The 20,029-nt window shown below is 39.1% G+C and overlaps 1 protein-coding gene across 1 annotated transcript; it reads right to left on the bottom strand.

Annotated features, from left to right (window-relative positions):
• Positions 1–246: 246 nt before the first annotated feature.
• On the bottom strand, positions 247–19,820 carry hsd20b2 (hydroxysteroid (20-beta) dehydrogenase 2). The gene is made up of 12 exons (XM_062046650.1): positions 19,783–19,820; positions 13,711–13,760; positions 8,312–8,358; positions 8,143–8,218; positions 7,852–7,962; positions 6,566–6,633; positions 6,314–6,358; positions 6,202–6,236; positions 6,035–6,116; positions 5,877–5,942; positions 769–915; positions 247–390 (listed from the first exon to the last, which is right to left on the bottom strand). Exons 1-12 carry the CDS (start codon positions 19,818–19,820, stop codon positions 247–249), a joined length of 909 nt encoding a protein of 302 aa, XP_061902634.1.
• Between the last annotated feature and the right edge of the window lie 209 nt (positions 19,821–20,029).

Below are 20,029 nucleotides of genomic sequence, written 5' to 3'. Positions count from 1 at the left end.
TGGACAAGTCGCCACCTCATCACACTATTTATTGCACACAAAAAACAAAGTCCAGGATGTCCTTTTCATGGGACAACAGGTTTTTATTATTTTTGAGTTTTGTATTAGAAAGGCTTGTCTTTGAGAAAAAGCATTGCTGGGCCTCAGGAGGATTGTGTCTCGTAATTAGAATACAGTAAAAGGATCCTCAAAGTCATTCATCTTAAATAAGTAATGTGTTTTTTGTTGCAGACGAGTGACCATTAGTTAGTCCTCCATTCCTTCCAGTGTACAATCATCCTTGCCCGCTCCTCTGTGGGCTTTTCTCTTCTGAGCAGCATGGTGCAACTTTGCCACAAAGGCCGAGGACAAGCGGAGCCAGTCGGGCATAAGAAGTCCAAAAGCAAAACTCTGCAACATGACAGGAAATGGTTGATGAGTGGTTTATGATGACGATGAATGATTGTGTGTGTGTGTGTGTGTCACGGCCCGGGCGCACCACCTCTTGGACTTCCGCACCTCGCTCAACACTTTCGGTAACACACTACAGATACTCGCTACACATAGTCACACCCATACACCTTTTGGATCAGTCACACTCCATTCCCTTGTTTATTATTATCGTTTAATAATAAATATAGAGCTAAACGACGTCCCTGCTGCCTGTGCCGTCTTCTTCTCCCTGTACACGTAACAGTGTGTGTGTGTGTGTGTGTGTGTGTGTGTGTGTGTGTGTGTGTGTGTGTGTGTGTGTGTGTGTGTGTGTGTGCCACTAGAATTGATGCCGACCTGCATTGCGTGTACAAGACAACCACTGGTGTAGTTGGAGTAGCCGACTGTGTTCAAGGCCTCTCGGGCGTAAGACGCTGCACTCTTCACCCAGCAGCTGCTTTTCATTTTGTTCATGTTGGTGGACACCAGGAAGGGCATAACACACTGGAAACATACAGGGATGATATTCCTTATTAAGTAATAGAAGGCTTCTAAATACATTGTTAAAAAAAGTCCAGCAATTGTACCATTATCTTCCTGTAAAAACAACAGTAGTACTATTTTTTACATTTACAGAAGTGCATTGTGAAAATGAATATATAGTAATTAAAACTGCAGCTCAGTTGCCTGAATTTTACTGTAGAAATAACCCCGGTACTTGTTTTTTTATGTACAGTAATGAGCTGTAAAAACATTGACAGTAGAAATGTCCGATAATGGCTTTTTTGCCGATATTCGATATTCCGATATTGTCCAACCTTTAATTACCGATTCCGATATCAAGCGATACCGATATATGCAGTCGTGGAATTAACACATTATTATATCTAATTTTGTTGTGATTCCCCGCTGGATGCATTAAACAATGTAACAAGGTTTTCCAAAATAAATCAACTCAAGTTATGGAAAAAAAAATGCCAACATGGCACTGCCATATTTATTATTGAAGTCACAAAGTGCATGATTTTTTTTAATATGCCTCAAAACAGCAGAGGTGTGGAGTTAGAGTTAGTGCTGCAAGGGGTTCTGGGTATTTGTTCATGTGACTGGGCCGGCACGCAAAGGAAGTGCCTTTAAGGTTTATTGCCGCTCTGTACTTCTCCCTACGTCCGTGTACACAGCGGCGTTTTAAAAAGTCATACATTTTACTTTTTGAAACCGATACCGATAATTTTGAAACCGATACCAATAATTTCCGATATTACATTTAAAGCATTTATCGGCCGATAATATAGGCAATCCGATACTATTGGACATCCCTAATTGACAGTAAAAAAAAACTGCAGATCAGTCACATGAATTTTACTGTAAATATTAGGGATGTCCAGGCCGATATTATCAGCCGATAAATGCATTAAAATGTAATATCGGAAATTATCGGTATCGTTTTTTTTATTATCTGTATCGTTTTTTTTGTTTTGTTTTTTTTTATAGTTTTTTATTAAATCAACATAAAAAACACAAGATACACCTACAATTAGTGCACCAACCGAAAAAACCTCCCTCCCCCCATTTCTTTCTGTTATCAATATTCTGGTTCCTACATTATATATCAATATATATCAATACAGTCTGCAAGGGATACAGTCTGTAAGCACACATGATTGTGCGTGCTGCTGGTCCACTAATAGTACTAACCTTTAACAGTTAATTTTACTCATTTTCATTAATTACTAGTTTCTATGTAACTGTTTTTATATTGTTTTACTTTCTTTTTTATTCAAGAAAATGTTTTTAATTTAGTTATCTTATTTTTTAAAACATTTTTAAAAGTACCTTATCTTCACCATACATGGTTGTCCAAATTAGGCATAATAATGTGTTAATTCCACGACTGCATATATCGGTTGATATCGGTATCGGTTGATATCGGTATCGGTAATTAAAGAGTTGGACAATATCGGATATCGGCAAAAAGCCATTATCGGACATCCCTAGTAAATATCAAAACTAACAATAAAGTTATAATATGAGAATATAATACACAAATAGAATAATATGAGATTTTATTTTGAGAAAGAGGTTTAATCGCAGGAATACAGTAATTTTTTTATTTTTTTTTTATTTTTTTTTTTAATGATTGTCACACACACACTAGGTGTGGTGAATTTGTCCTCTGCATTTGACCCATCCCCTTGGGGAGCAGTGGGCAGCAGCGGCGCCGCGCCCGGGAATCATTTTTGGTGATTTAACCCCCAATTCCAACCCTTGATGCTGAGTGCCAAGCAGGGAGGTAATGGGTCCCATTTTTATAGTCTTTGGTATGACTCGACTGGGATTTGAACTCCAACCTACCAATCTAAAGGCCTACTGAAACCCACTACTACCGACCACGCAGTCTGATAGTTTATATATCAATGACGAAATCTTAACATTGCAACACATGCCAATACGGCCGGGTTAACTTATAAAGTGCAATTTTAAATTTCCTGCGAAACTTCCGGTTGAAAACGTCTATGTATGATGACGTATGCGTGTGACGTCAATCGTTGAAACGGAAGTATTCGGACACATTGTATCCAATACAAAAAGCTCTGTTTTTATTGCAAAATTCCACAGTATTTTGGACATCTGTATTTTGTTTAATGAACAATGGAGACTGCAAAGAAGAAAGCTGTAGGTGGGATCGGTGTATTAGCGGCTGGCTGCAGCAACACAACCAGGAGGACTTTGACTTGGATAGCAGACGCGCTATCCGACGCTAGCCGTCGACCGCATCGATGATTGGGTGAAGTCCTTCGTCGCTCCGTCGATTGCTGGAACGCAGGTGAGCACGGGTGTTGATGAGCAGATGAGGGCTAGCTGGCGTAGGTGGATAGCTAATGTTTTTATCATAGCTCTGTGAGGTCCCGTTGCTAAGTTAGCTTCAATGGCGTCGTTAGCAACAGCATTGTTAAGCTTCGCCAGGCTGGAAAGCATTAACCGTGTAGTTACAGGTCCCTGGTTTTGGTATTGTTGATTTTCTGTCTATCCTTCCAGTCAGGGGTTTATTTCTTTTGTTTCTATCTGCAGTTAAGCCCGATGCTATCACGTTAGCTCCGTAGCTAAAGTGCTTCGCCGATGTATTGTCGTGGAGATAAAAGTCACTGTGAATGTCCATTTCGCGTTCTCGACTCTCATTTTCAAGAGGATATAGTATCCGAGGTGGTTTAAAATACAAATCCGTGATCCACAACAGAAAAAGGAGAGAGTGTGGAATCCAATGAGCCAACTTGTACCTAAGTTACGGTCAGAGCGAAAAAAGATGCGTCCTGCACTGCACTCTAGTCCTTCACTCTCACGTTCCTCATTCACGAATCTTTCATCCTGGCTCAAATTAATGGTGTAATCGTCGCTTTTTCGGTCCGAATCGCTCTCGCTGCTGGTGTAAACAATGGGGAAATGTGAGCAGCACTCCAGCTTGTGACGTCACGCTACTTCCGGTACAGGCAAGGCTTTTTTTTATCAGCGAGCAAAAGTTGCGAACTTTATCGTCAATGTTCTCTACTAAATCCTTTCAGCAAAAATATGGCAATATCGCGAAATGATCAAGTATGACACATAGAATGGATCTGCTATGCCCGTTTAAATAAAAAAAAATCATTTCAGTAGGCCTTTAAAGGAAATAATTTAGTAGAGAACATTGACGATAAAGTTCGCAACTTTTGGTCGCTGATAAAAAAAGCCTTGCCTGTACCGGAAGTAGTGTGACGTCACAGGAGCTAGGATTCCTCACAATTCCCCGTTGTTTACAATGGAGCGAGAGAGATTCGGACCGAGAAAGTGATGATTACCCCATTAATTTGAGCGAGGATGAAAGATTCGTAGATGATTCGCTCTGACCGTAACTTAGGTACAAGCTGGCTCATTGGATTCCACACTCTCTCCTTTTTCTATTGTAGATCACAGATTTGTATTTTAAACCACCTCGGATACTATATCCTCTTGAAAATGAGAGTCGAGAACGCGAAATGGACATTCAGTGCCTTTTATCTCCACGACAATACATCGGCGAAATGCTTTAGCTACGAGCTAACGTGATAGCATCTTGCTTTAACTGCATATAGAAACAAAAGAAATAAACCCCTGACTGGAAGTATAGATAGAAAATCAACAATACTATTAAACCGTGGACATGTAAATACACGGTTAATGCTTTCCAGGCTGGCGAAGGTCAACAATGCTGTGCTAACGACGCCATTGAAGCTGACTTAGCAACCGGACTGCACAGAGCTATGCTAAAAACATTAGCTCTCCACCTACGCCAGCCAGCCCTCATTTGCTCATCAACACCCGTGCTCACCTGCGTTCCAGCGATCGGCAGAAGGACGAAGGACTTCACCCGATGCGTTTGGCGGCCCGGAGACGTAGGAAGTCAAGGTGAAGTCGGCGGCTAGCGCGGCTAGCGCGGCTAGCGCTCCAACAAAGTCCTCCTGGTTGTGTTGCTGTAGTCCGCTGCTATTACACTGATCCCACCTACAACTGTCTTCTTTGCAGCCTTCATTGTTCATTAAAAAAATTGCAAAAGATGTCCAGAATACTGTGGAATTATGAAATGAAAACAGAGCTTTTTGTATAGGATTCTACGGGGTACCATAACTTCCGTTACTCGGACTTCGTCACGCGCATACGTCATCATACCGCGATGTTTCAGCCGGATATTTCCCGGGAATTTTAAAATGTCACTTTATAAGTTAACCCGGCCGTATTGGCATGTGTTGCAATGTTAAGATTTCATCATTGATATATAAACTATCAGACTGCGTGGTCGGTAGTAGTGGCTTTCAGTAGGCCTTTAATGAGCTAGTGTCAAAACTTCCACTGTGTAACCAAAATGCAACGATATTATTCTTGTTAGATAATTGAACAGAAATGTTTAGTCACCAAATATTAAGATTTCCATTCCCAAAGATTCAGATTTTTCAAGTAAAATGATTATTTTTACGATTACAAGAAAGACAGAAGGAGTGTAATATGCTCAGGTCGTGTTTTAACCCGGCATAATATTACAAATGACATATTGTTTTATGCACTCAATTGTGAGATATGTTATGCCAAATTTCCCAGTAAGATATTAAGTTTTTATTTAATTTTTAAAATGACATGTATTAATTTATGTTAAATTTGAATAAATACTTCTACAATTACTTATACATGGACTGTACGATTGATACATTTCTATATTAATCATCATAATTCAATGTATTATCAGACATTTGAATATTTCTGTCATTGTTATCAATTATATGATGAATAATTTATTTAAGGTTTTTTGACAATATTTAACTTTTTATAACATAGTAAGAATATTCGGGTATGTAATCAGAATTGTATAGATTGTCAATATTCGTTTTCTCTGTTTTGGAAAACAAAATTTTACTTCTTCATTCTGTCGATAACTTTTCACATTTCTTTCAGCTGTTTACCTGCACAGTAATCCCCTTTGACTTGTACTCAGCATGCAGACACTGGGAGAAATAAATCACAAACGCCTGCAAGGAAGAAAAAGAAAAGCCACAAAACAAATCACTGGTAAACTGGAATCTAAATTAATCTAAGTTATTGTATATAAATGAAAGTGTACCTTAGTAGCGGAGTAAAGGGCCAACAAAGGCTGTGCATGGATCCCCACTTGGGAGGAAATATTTATGATCAAGCCTTTGTTTCTGCAAAAGACAACCATGACAATTGTGTGAACATTCTATTACAGTAGATATACACTTTTATTGGCCACCTGGCGCATTAACGTACTTTTTAAGCATGCCAGGAAGAACTAACCTTGTGGTCTGAGCATGGAGAGAGAATGAAATTAGATGGTGTAATAGTCAAACATCAAATACTGTATGACATGACAACTTCTTACCTGAGCCACAGAAAGTGTGTTACAGTTGATGACCTCAGTGATTTTCTGGTCGCGCGCACACACACACACACACACACACACACACACACACACACACACACACACACACACACACACACACACACACACACACACACACACACACACACACACACACACACACACACACACACACACACACACATACACACAAAAGAACCAAGATGTTACATGGATTACAGATTAGTAATTTGTCATTCAACAAACATTTACCTGCTCAGCATTTGGAATTTCGAGGAATGAGGCGAAATCATCAGAGTAGGACATTGCCACGTTGTTTACTGTGACACAGACATAAGCGGAGTTATCAATATTTCTTTTACCCATTTAATAAGTAATCAAATATACTATAAGTTGGATAACACATGATCGGAATTTAAACATGCTCGATATATATTTGTGTACTTTTGTTCTAAAATAATATACATAATCATGTGGCGAATGACACAACTATATTATTTCATTTTCTTAAATTAAATTTAGTATTTAAATTTAATAAAAACAATGTAGTATAATGATTATTAAATATTTAATAAACAATAAATTTAAAAAAAGAATATAAAGAGGGAAAAAATGCCTCAATAAAACAAAACACAAAGTAACGTAACACTAAGCTTAACATAAAACAACCTACAACATAATGTAACGTGTAACGTAACGTACAACATAACATAACAAGAAAAGATGACAAAACAGATGCATAACTTATAACATATAAAGTCCTAACCCATATCATATAACACAACATACAGTATAACATACCATATAACTTGACACATAACATACATCATAAGCAACGTCATAACAGGACATTGAACATAGCATGCAGCATAACATCAATCAATCAATCAATCAATCAATGTTTATTTATATAGCCCTAAATCACAAGTGTCTCAAAGGGCTGTACAAGCCACAACGACATCCTCGGTACAGAGTCCATATACGGGCAAGGAAAACTCACCCCAGTGGGATGTCAATGTGAATGACTATGAGAAACCTTGGAGAGGACCGCATATGTGGGTAACCCCCCCTCATAACATATACAGTAACATAACAACATATAACATAACATATACCGTAACATAACATATAACATAACATACAGTAACATAACATATACAGTAACATAACATAACATATAATATAACATACAGTAACATAACATATACAGTAACATAACATAACATATAATATAACATACAGTAACATAACATATACAGTAACATAGCATACAGTAACATAACATATACAGTAACATAACATTACATATAACAGATAACATATACAGTAACAACATATAACATAACAAAAACAGTAACATAACATATAACGTAACATTACATGCTAGGCCACGAGCACATAACTTCACCATGCTCGTGTACAGAAGACTGATATGAACATTATTCAATCACGTCCATCTTTAGAATGTTACAGGTGATGCTTATGTTATCGCACAGAACTACATTTGTTATGATTCATAATAGCTGCTCTTTCCTTACCTAGTATTCCGATGTCCATGTCTTGTAGTTGTTTGGCAATGAAAGGATAAATGTTGTGTTTGTGTGTGAAGTCCACTCGAATGGTGCAAGTTTTTTGTCCATACTGACCCTCTGACAGAAAGATTTAAAATGTTATTAGGTTAATGATTACAATGGTGATATACAGTAATGGGGGCCAGAATCCTGCCATATGTTTTGTCTACCAAATTTTATTTTCAGAGCCAATACAATACTAATATGTATTTTCAAAATTATTGGCAGGATTTTTTGGCCCTTGTGACGCCTTCTCACCAATCTCTTTGGCCACCTGTCGAAGCTTCTCGTCACATCTGCTCACTAAAACGACATTCAGGCCTCTTTGTGCCAACTGAAGACAAGAGCACATGAAACAAGACCATTAAATGATGAAACGTAGTGCTGGACTTTTCCAACAACTTTGTGTACTATTTAGGAGACTCACCTCTAAGGCATAAGCTTTACCTATTCCAGATGTGGCTCCTGTGACAACTGTAGGAGGAAGCACAAAGATGACGCATAACTGTTTTTACTGAGGGAAAACATACGGTTTCATTCATCTAAACCAGGGCTTTTACTAAAAAATATTGTACTCTACCAAATTTTAATACAGGTTGCTTGTTTAAGAAGACAACAAGAAAAAATAAGCAAAAATGTACATTAGGACCACACCTCCGCCACATCTCAATGAGCCATGGTACTGTGCTGGTACTCGCCTTATAACATTTCTCTGGAGTTGATTGTCCCATGGGCAAGAATAAATATATCCCACTTACTTTAAAGACATTATACAGGCTGTAGAAAGTCATGTAGCATAATAAATATTTCTGCAAGCGTTATTATTGACAAACAGAAACAGGCACGCTCGCAATCTAACCCAGGTTATGAAGGATTGCGCCCACAGGACTGTGAAAATATTCATTTTAAACTCACAGAAAATTGCTGGCAAACCATTGCATTACATTTCTAACAAATGTTCTCCGGGTGTCGCTGCCACTGCGCTAATTAAGGAGTCACAGGTAGGACCTGATATCCAGCTGGGAACGCGTACAACAACAAATGAACAAAAGACATTAGACTCATCGCAGGGCCAACACAGATAGACAACATTCACACTCACATTCACACACTACGGCCAATTTAGTGTTGCCTAGCAACCTATCCCCAGGTGCAAGTCTTTGGAGGTGGGAGGAAGCCGGAGTACCCGGAGGGAACCCACGCAGTCACAGGGAGAACATGCAAACTCCACACAGAAAGACCCCAGTCCCGGGGATCGAACCCAGGACCTTCATATTGTGAGGCACATGCACTAACCCCTGTTCCACGCTGTTGCCCTTACTGGGTACCAGTTAATGTCAAATCAAATCGTCTGGTTGCAGCCTCTGCACGGGCTAAAGCACTTGGCAAGGAAACAAGCAGTAAAGCGCTCAGAGTAGCCTCAGTCGGAGTGCCTCTTTGGTAATGTTACAATTTTCCATGCCAACAAAGCAAGAATAATGCCATGGTCCACACTGCAGGGTCTGATGTTCAATTTTGACTTTTTTGTCAAATCCGATCTTTTTAGTGGCTGTTCACATTATACATTTTTTTTTAAATTTCTAATGTGAATGCAATCTGACCCGCAGGCGGACATGATTAGATTAGATTAGATTAGATTACCAGTAGATTTTTTACATTATTTTTTTTTCTACCCGCAGGTAAATTTGGCTTGCAGTGAGAGACATTCATGCAAAACAGTACAAAAGATGAATAAAAAAACAATAAACTAGCTATACAAATTGTCATTATCCCCATCATCATTCTATGCTGCCTCATGAAGTGCATTTAGTTACCTTCAAAGTGCATGGCATAAAGTGCATATGTGGCACTCTTCATGATATCGTCATCACCATCATCAACATCAGTATCAACATCAGCATCAACACCGCCACAAACCCCTGTCAGAGGATCACCTAGTTCTCTTGAGATATACTTTATGATGGCTGCAGGGACAAAACTACACCTGTGCTTTTTAGTTTTGAGCCTAGGTACTGTGCACCTGCGGCCAAATGGGAAGCCACCGTGCATGACGTCGCAAGCACTGCGGCGTTTTTGGAAGTAAAAATGTCTTCATCTCTTGTCGGTTTCAGTACTGCCGCATTCCTGGCAATTTCAAGGATTTTGTGCAATCAACGGAAGCATTTTCTGAACCAAATTATTGCACGTAGAAGATTAAGAAGAAAGAAGACACGTATGCCTGTTTTACGTGATCATTTGCTTCGATGTTTGCTCGAAGAGCGTGTCTGTGGGCAAGCCGTCGGTGACAGGAGTGGTGACACTTTCATGTGATTTCCTAAAACCTTTTATTCTCACCTGTTTTCTGCTCCGTTGTCAACTATTCATTTTGTAACCGTCTATTTTGGCAAATAATTATGACACTTTTCACTTTTTGAACGCGGGAGCGTTCACATTGAGGATGCACCACGTATTCATCCGATTTATATCCACATACAAAAGAGGCCAGGGTCGGATATGAAAAATTCGGAATTGCACTCTTCAGACTGCACACTGACTGACTGTCCCAAATTAGACAGGTACCCATCCCATTATACCTTGTTTCTCTCAGAGCTTCACCTCCCTGGTTGTTTTTCTCTATGTTTCCATCTTTGCTGTTTTATTTTGTTTCGTTTTATGCCAACAATGTACCGCGGGTCGCAAATGGCCCCTGGACTACACTTTGGAAACCCCTGATCTAAGCAGTCAAATGTCTGCAACTTGCAACAAAAACATGAAATAAAGTAAGTACTAAAAGACAAAATGACATGACTTTCATCATCAGATGTGTGCTTATTGGTGGAAAAATGCCACATTTCTGTTATAAATTTGATTTTAACATTGAAGCTGACAATTTTTGTAGCTCCAGTTTGGTTTTCAGGCAACATCATCAATCAGGGTTTGAACAAGTATATAAGTAGCACACACTGTAACATATCCCATTTGGACAATAATAAACTACAAGAACCTTAGCGCCATGCTTAGATTTGTGCAAATAAACACGCAAAATGTTAAACATTACCTGCCCATTGCCCGTAAGTCCTAAGATCCACTCGCCAAAACTCTGACCAAATGAACTCTCTGAAGCCACGCCAGCATTTCCATCCCGTTTTAAGCAAGAAGAAAATTAGCGTGAATCCACCAATGACCAGCAGCATGTCAGCAGAAGACATTTTGGACTGTGAACAAACTATGGTTCTATATGTGAGACAGCAACAAGTATTTATGTGCCAAGATGACCTCTGCTCCTCCCTAATTTGCTCCACCTCTTACAGTGTATCACAGACACAAGACATAGGAAACTACCACATACTGTACTTAATTTTTTTTTTAAATATATATATATATATGGTAGTAGAATACTAAAACACATTTCATTAAATGATGCCATAACATTTGTGAAAAGAGAAAAAAAAAACAATTTCTACTATTAATCATGTGCATTTGATATGGAATAGTTTTTAATGCTGCAAGGTACAGTAGTAATAAAGGGTATTTAGGCAAATAATTAATAATTAATTAATTAAAAAAATATATACAGTAATAAAGAAGGTGAGCATAAGTCTCAGTCACTAAAATATTATTATATTATATATGAGTCACGTTTAAGCAAAATGCTAAATGTGTAATTGATATGTTTAATTCATATTGTATATGAACTTATTAATTATGTTTTCATTGATAATTGATAATGTATTTCGACATTTTTCTGCAATTAATATCTAATAAAAAAGTATACAGTCATTAAGAAAATGAGCATGAGTCTGAGTCACTAAAATACAATTTATTTATTAATCATCCATCCATGCATCCATTTTCTACCGCTTATTCCCTTCGGGGTCGCGGGGGTGCTGGAGCCTATCTCAGCTACAATCGGGCGGAAGGCGGGGTACACCCTGGACAAGTGGCCACCTCATCGCAGGGCCAACACAGATAGACAGACAACATTCACACTCACATTCACACAAGTTTAAGTAAAATGTTAAACATTTCATAAATATTACATTTCTATTTAATTATATGTACTGTATTGTCAGTTATATATTTTTTTTATGAATAAGTAATTAATGTAATTATATTCAGATTCCAAATTAATGCATGTCAATTCATTAAGTTTCATGACTGCAATTTATCTACCTTTTCCACTCGCTATTTTTTAATATGACACCACTTTTCTTACATATACATTTTTTATTGAGCGTTGAAATTATGCAAGACATTATGCATTATGCAATCATACACACACATATGGACGGGAAGTCATTCTTTAAAACAATGTTTCTATTTTTCAAAACACATCCGACCACATGTTTGTGCTCAAGGATGCTTTACTAACTTACAATTTAGCCGAGCGTAATCATCATCCAAAAGAACCCATGTAAGAGATAAGCACGCTTACATCACAGTGACATCATCAAGTGGGGCAATGGAGCATCCCCTCCCACTAAAGCAAGCAGTGACAATCTAATCACATTCTAACAAAGCAAAGTTGTGACACTGCTTTGGCTTTCATTGATAAAGCAGCAATGTTGTGATGAGAAAATGTAACATGTACTGTAGCGTTTCCTTTTGTGCAATAGGTGAGACATAACAAGACACAACTATATATCCTTAACTTGGATGGGTTAGGGGGTACTGCAACATAGATCACGGTCAAGTGTTTGGCGATGATGCAAGGTCTGTAAGACATTTTTTTTTTTACATGAGTGATAGCAGTAATAAAAACCTTGTGAATCTGAATAGTCTATGGCAAACAAGTTTTCTCTCTCTCTCGGACACGTGACGGCACAATTTTACAATCCGCCATGTTTTGGTATCAGCAGAGGCAGTCCTCATTAATGGCAATCGACGTTTGTTCCCGGATAACCAGAAAATGCTCCTGATTGAATGTTTGCGTGATAATGTTTGTGATAGGCCAACTATTCTTCTTCTGCAGAACATGACACAATCTTATCTTATACTGTGAGCTCCACGTGCCTATTAATGTTGTAACCGCTAAAAGCAAACCATCCATCCATCCATTTTCTACCGCTTGTCCCTTTTTGGGGTCGCGGGGAGTGCTGGAGCCTATCTCAGCTGCATTAGAATTAAAATTGTGTTGCATTTAAAAAGAGGAACTGCACTTTTTTTTTTTACAACGTATCCCATCATCCACGATCCATATGTGAGACAAAAACACACGTCTTTTCCTTTTCTGTGCATTCTAAATAGTAATCCTGCTAGTAAGAGGCAGCTAACAATCCTAATAATGCGCTCAAAAATTATATTTTATATGCATGCTGTAAGTATTTATGTAATGTAGTAACATGCACATTAATAATAACATAATATTTACAGTATTTTGCTCATTTAGGCATTACTGTAACTTCTTTCCTGGTCACATTTGCTATGCGCTAGACATTTTTAATGAAGAACTTAAAACGGTGACTTACAATGTCCCATAATTGGTTTGGACTTAGACATAATTGCTATTTTAAAAGCCCTACAGTTTCAGTGTTATGCAATTAGTTTTTAAGAAAAACTTTATTGACACCACAAAGAAAATTGTTTGACACACAGGAGCTCAATTGTCAAATGAGGACAATCTTAGGAGCTACTGTGCTGTGATCAGCTTTCCACCCTTTCAGGTGCACCTCAAAACCACGTGGTCGCAGCGCAAGCTTTTAAAAAGGTCCACAAAAAAGGCAAAAACGAATGAAAAAACATAAAAGAACACGGTGACAGACTCTCGCTGTCGTCTGGGTTCCATGGACCACCAAGGATAGACATTACGTTGAGCGAATTTGACTTTGTTTTGTTCTTTCAATAAACCTTCAGTCCACGTTGGGTCGCTTTTCAGCTTCTCTTCGCTGCTCCCTCTTCTGTACGCTTTTCAGTCTGCCGCGTCATCGCCTTCGTCTGCCTCTCGCTCTCTGTCTCTTCCGCGCTGCATCCACTGCTGGTTCTCCACCTCCTTCTGCCCCGTCGTTCTTGGCTGCCGCCCTTTTACATACTCGGAGGAGATTATATAATTGTGCCCAGGTGGGCGATCCACACACCTGACATCCATCTCGGCGTCGATCCCGGCGCGCCCCGCCTCGCCGCTGGCCCGCCGGCCACGCCTCCTCGCCGCCATCTTGGAGTCGGCCCCGGCGTGCCCTGCCTCGCTGTCGGTCTGCCAGCCACGCCTCCCCACAAACACAAAGGACATAAGAGAGACAGAGCTCAGCGGTGCCATTTCTGCATACCCTACAGTTCATGTGTCTTTCAATGAAACGTAGCACTCCTTGACTAGACTTTATGCAAAATAAAACTATAGTGGAACCTTCATTTAAGAACCCCTCTATGTATGCGCTTTTCAATTTACGAACCTCTCATTATACAAACTTTTCAATTTAGGAATCACATAACGAATAAAAATATGCTTTGGTGCAGCCATTTTGTTCCCGGCAGCACATCCATCGTGAGCATGCTCATCGACCTCCGTGCTCATTCAGTCAGGAGAGCAGCGTTGCTGTTATCTACTGTGCTACTTTGTGTGTTTTTTAAGTGTTTTCAACCCTTCTTTTTTTTTTTAGCATTTTTACTAGTTTTGCTAGCTCGTTGTGAGTCCAAAGAAGGCAATGGACAAGCACTGTGTGATTTGAAACATTCAGGAAGTACGCACAGCGTTGTCGACACTGCTTCCTACACCCCTACTTTCCGCTGTACATTTAGGGCCTGATCTACTCAAGGTTTGCGTATACTAAAAATGTGCAAACCTGATAGCACACGCGAAGCTGATCTACTAAACGTGTACAAAGTGGATTGTGTCTGTTAAGTGAGCAGAACAAGGGGCACCTTACATCTGTCTTCATTAAGGGGCAAAATATATGCTGATCAACAAAACGCCAACAATACTGGGAGGAGAAAATGAAAATATGTTATACAGCAAAAATGCTGCATGAGACACTGCACATTGAAATAGTTCTGTGAAAATTATTTTCTTCTGTGCAAATAAAAAAAAATGAACAGTGAAAATGACAAATAAGGTAGTTAATGCATAGAAGACTTTTTCTTTACGCTTTATTTAGTTTTTTGTTCAATCGTAGATGGGCTGTGACTTAAAAGTTTAACTGCTTTGTAGATGCACTGAGATTAAGTCTAAGTTTATTGTGTTTTTCATGGTGTTTTTGAATCTGCACCAATTTTTTCCTGAGAATTTTCAACTAACTTGAAGGTTTTTTTTTTAATCAAGAGGATTATTTGTGATATGTACAATTTCGGAATGTGATTGTTCTATTTTGGGCCAAAGTAAAACAAAAAACAATCTGAAGTTGCCATAGTTGTATTTTTAAGTTATTATGCCATGATTTTACCCGTCCGGGCCACGTAAGCTGAGCTACAAAGAGTTTGACACCCCTGGTCTATCTATTCCATCCCATCCTAAAAAGCACTGAAAGCGTACTACCAGCCACTGGAGGGAGCCACAGATATAGTTTAGAGATTTACTTGAACTACAGAAAGAAGCTTGGGTATGCATTTCTGTGATAGTAACAGAGACCTTGGACTGTGTCGGTTAAGGTTGAATGAGAATCTTGACACAGTTTTGCACGCTGTGTTAAACATGTTGATAAGATGTACTGTTTATCTGCGTTGTTGATACACAGCCTGGCTTCCTGAACTTCTAGTGCAGTTCTTGTGCACCTGAAAGACATACATGATGTTACTGTCTTGTTATTTCACTTGAGCAATCAAGTAAGGTCACTAAGGAGGAGGCATGTATGAGGGGACAGTCAGAAATGTGAAGGGGGCATCATGTGCACGCGCTGCTCTATCACGCTCCAGCACGAGTTGTCTGTGCTAATACAGAAGTAGCATTGCCCTCTTCATAGAGTTTGGTTGTTGGCTACAGTATGGGCCTGATTTACTGAGATCCAAATACCACGCGCTAAACAGCGTGATTTATCTATAAATAGTGTGTGCTATTAGTGGGCGTATTGCGTGTGATTTGTAAAGTGGTGTAGACCGCCTTATTTAAATGAGGATTTTGAGTGTATGGGGCATCACCACGGAGACACTGCACATTCATTCAAATATGCAGGAGACATCTACCACTTTTTATGGGCATTTTAGAAGCAGTTGTGCAGTGCATCTACACTGACATCCTTTTTTTCCCCTTTTATTGCTGAAGGTGCATGGGAGAGAGGCTGCACTTTCTCCGCTCAATACTCAACAATGCATACTTCAAGTAGGTTTTTTTTCATATGAGTAATTTTTATGTGAAATTTTTTTTCAAAAATACTAAAGGAAACCAAAACACATCAATTGAATTAGTTTTAATCATCCCTTAAGTCCTCTAGCAGCTATACAATTATGTTGCTAAATAGACGATATGTCTAATATGTATATATTTTTCCTGACCATCCAAATATGTTGAAAGGTACACGTATGACGGAGGATTGTCATCTGTCCATGGGGTGTGTGTGCAGCACGAGCGCTGATCCTGCAGCCGTGTGGAACTCTCAGTTTACACAGTTACTAAATAAAACATAATATAGGGATTGCAAATTGGTGATGAGTTTTGATAAATCACATTGTGCATGCTAAATAGTTATATTGCCATTTTCTTCTCCCAGTATTTTGATGATCAGTGTATATTTTGCATATTAATGGAGACAGAGATGCAAAATGTATTGCACCCCTTATTCTGTTCACTTAAGAGATGCAGTCCACTTTGCATATGTTTAGTAGATTAGTTTTGTGTGTGCTATCAGCTTATCAAGTTTGCACATGTTTGAGTAAATGCAAACCTTTAATACAGTTTTTTCCAATTGCTTACACACTAAATGTTAAATGTTCACACAGTTAACAAAGTCTACACACAGTAAGCAAAACCACTGTGCAGATTAGCCTATTATTAGGCATAGACTCTGCTTCACAGTTTTTGTGAAATATTACACACAATGCTTTACACACACCTTCCCATCTTGCACATGTGATGTGGATGAGACACTATGGCCTGATCCAGCTAGACGGGCAGGTGATGATTAGAAACAGTAACTGAGGCTTTTGACTATGTTCTTTCATAGAGTTGCTGTTGCCTAAGTCTGCACATGTAGCCTATACTCTATGCTGTCATTTTTATTTATCTCCAGATATTTTTTCAAACCTTTTTATTCGTCTCATATTTGAATTTGTACTGCATATCATTGTTGACTACTGTGATATGTTTACCTGACTTTGGTAAAAATACATATTTTCAGTTTGCAGCATCATTGTTGAGCAGTTCTTGAAAAGATTTAGGTCCTTACGTACAGGCCCACTTCAAAGTAAACAATGACGATTGCTTTGGATTTGCCAATATGTTTTGTCAAGTTACAGTAATCATTTATCACATATACTCAAAAGGTAGTGCAAAATGCCCCAAACATGTGATTTCTAATAGTAAAATAGTTTTTTTTACAAATGTGTTTTGTATTTATCACTGTTCTGGGTAACTCACTCCAATAGTGTCTTATCATTTGAAGTCTGTGTGAATGAGATGAAAATAAAACTGCAATTTTACAAATGCTTGCTATATTTTGATGAATGGGCATGTCTTTTGACCGAAGTGTGTCATTTTGCAAATAATCTAGGAATTAAGACAATTGAATGTGGTGTTTGGAAAAGTGTGTATATCTTTCGAAAAAAGACACACAGTCAGTAAAATTGTGTGTAAGCAAATGGAAAAAACTGTAAACCAGACACTATCTGTCCAACTCCAACCCAGAGAAGAGAAATGCATTTTGTCAGGCCTCTACATTCACACCTGACGACTAAACTCCTGCTGGTACCTCCTAACCACAATAAGGTGGCAATCTCTCAGGAGGGAAACTGAAAAATGAAAGTAAAATAAATAAAATAAAGTATCACAACATTTATCTTAACATGATGGCCTAATTCTTAAACTTAATTTAACCTTTAGGACTTCACACACTATAGTCAATATTTACAAAATTAAAAGGTAAAGCAGTTTAATGAATAATACAAAAACATTCTTCTTAAACTAGTTTATCATCAGGTCGGTTGCATCATGCCTCAAACTTTCTGCATTCTACACTCATTCTCATAGACAAATAAACCTAAAAACACTGCCTACACTCTTGACATCGTAATGTTTTTTTGCAAGTTGTGTTTTACAGTTCCCCTGTTCTTTTAAATTATATTTATTTCATTGTGTTCTCTGACCATGAAGCATGTAGACACTTACAGCGTGAGGAAGTCCACATTGACGCCAACAATGGTAGCCTACATATTTGTTTTCATCACCGTTTAAACGGTAATAGCAACTGACAGCTCTTTTCGACGAAGCAGCAAATACACAGATTTAACTTACAGTTGTGTCCATGTCCCGATTAATAGCTCGCCTGCTGATGGCATCATAAAACATCAAAAATAAAATGTGTCTTCTTCACTTCATCCCAGGTGTTCACATATTATCATATTGATAAAACATGTTAAAATCCACACTTTTGTGGGTAAGAATTTCAACTTCCTCCTCTCAGAAGGAAAATTATTCTTCGCTAACCCCCACCCTCTCTCATATTGTACGCTATTAAATCAGAATCAGAATTACAATCAGAAATACTTGAATAATCCCCTAGAGGAAATTAAGATTTTCAGCACAATACCATTCAAGAGCAGACAAACATTACAGGGATGACAGAACAAGATCGCTGACGGGTCTGCCAACTTCCGGCACCCCTTACAAAAAAGGTGAGAAACAAGTAAACGCTGGGGAGAGGGGGGATGTGAGAAAAAAAAAATTCAGTCTAAGCCTGGGCCCTGGAGAGGGGGTCCAGACTGAGGCCAAGGGGGAAAAAAACTCATAGCCATAGCACACATGAGCACGTGTGTAAGAGGGAAACATCAAAGAACCCAAAGGACATTAAAAACATTAAAAGAGCAGAGCTGATGCAACCAGCCACTTCTACACACAGCCACAAAAGTAAAACAAAAAAAAACAACACAAAAAAAACATATACTGTACACTGTGGTGGCCCCTGCGGTGTTCCACGCCATCGTCTGCTGGGGTGGGGGGATCATGGCCAGAGACAGGAGCAGACCCAACAAAGCAACAAAGACTCTACCCTCGGCCGACCACCAACTCTCGGCCAGTGTCCAGTCCGCATGGATGAGCGAGGATACGTCCAAGGAGACCGAGGCGTCCGATACGCGCTCATCCAGCCAAGACACTGTGAAGCTTGTCCGTAAAGAACCGTGATTGGAGTTATTCAAAAACGTGTCCCACCCATTTACAAGACGAAATTAAATATGATTGGATTTGGTTTCTGACCACTTTTAGTCTCGTTTTTATTTGTGGACGCAGGTTTACTGAGGGCTGAGGGGAGGGGTGTGTGTGTCTGTGTGCGCATGGACTAGTGTAGCCTCTGACACAGGTGATGGACAGACAAGAGGGAAGATGACATCATACAAGTGTTGTAGCGTGTCCCTTTTTCAGTGAATTTCTCCGCTATTGCGAATAATTTTGTCAACTTGTCATAAATACCTTTTGTATATTAAAATGTACTTTCTCAACTTCAAACATTATGATTTGAGGGGGCAAGACATTTATTTGACCCTACTTGACCCTACTAAAGAGACAAATGTCCAAGCCTCTCCATGGCCCCGCCCACGGGCCCTTTGATTAATTCCTGGTGACAAGAATTTACCTCTTAAAAAGTAAAGAATTCCTGGAAGGATGTTCTTTAAAAGTCATGCAACCAAACACCAATATGCCATCTGTCGTACGCCACCTTGGTTGCCTTGGACTATAAAGGACACATGGAGTTCGTACAGGTGAAGTTGAGTTCAAAAGTGTCGAAGGCTACTCCTGATGCCCGCACTTTGGCACACGGCGCTTCTTAGCTGAGCGGCACCAACCTCACTTTGCCGTGATCTCCGACAGCACCGTTAGTCATGTCACTAAGAGGCTTGCAGGCAGCATGATGAGTTTAGCACAGCCTCCTCCGGCTAATCTGATTACTGCAGCGAGGCAACTATCGATGTGCAAGTCAGGACAAACTTCCTCACACTTGCATGTGGAGGAAAGCCATGGACTTAAAGCTCCACCTTAACACAATGTGAACATTTTGAATCTGTTTAAATTCGGACTTTTGACATCAACATG

The sequence above is a fragment of the Entelurus aequoreus genome, linkage group LG05 (assembly GCF_033978785.1).
Source record: "Entelurus aequoreus isolate RoL-2023_Sb linkage group LG05, RoL_Eaeq_v1.1, whole genome shotgun sequence".
In the NCBI taxonomy this organism is placed as follows: Eukaryota; Metazoa; Chordata; class Actinopteri; order Syngnathiformes; family Syngnathidae; genus Entelurus; species Entelurus aequoreus.
Note: the sequence above shows the minus strand (reverse complement) of the source record. Positions and strands in the feature narration are given on the sequence as shown.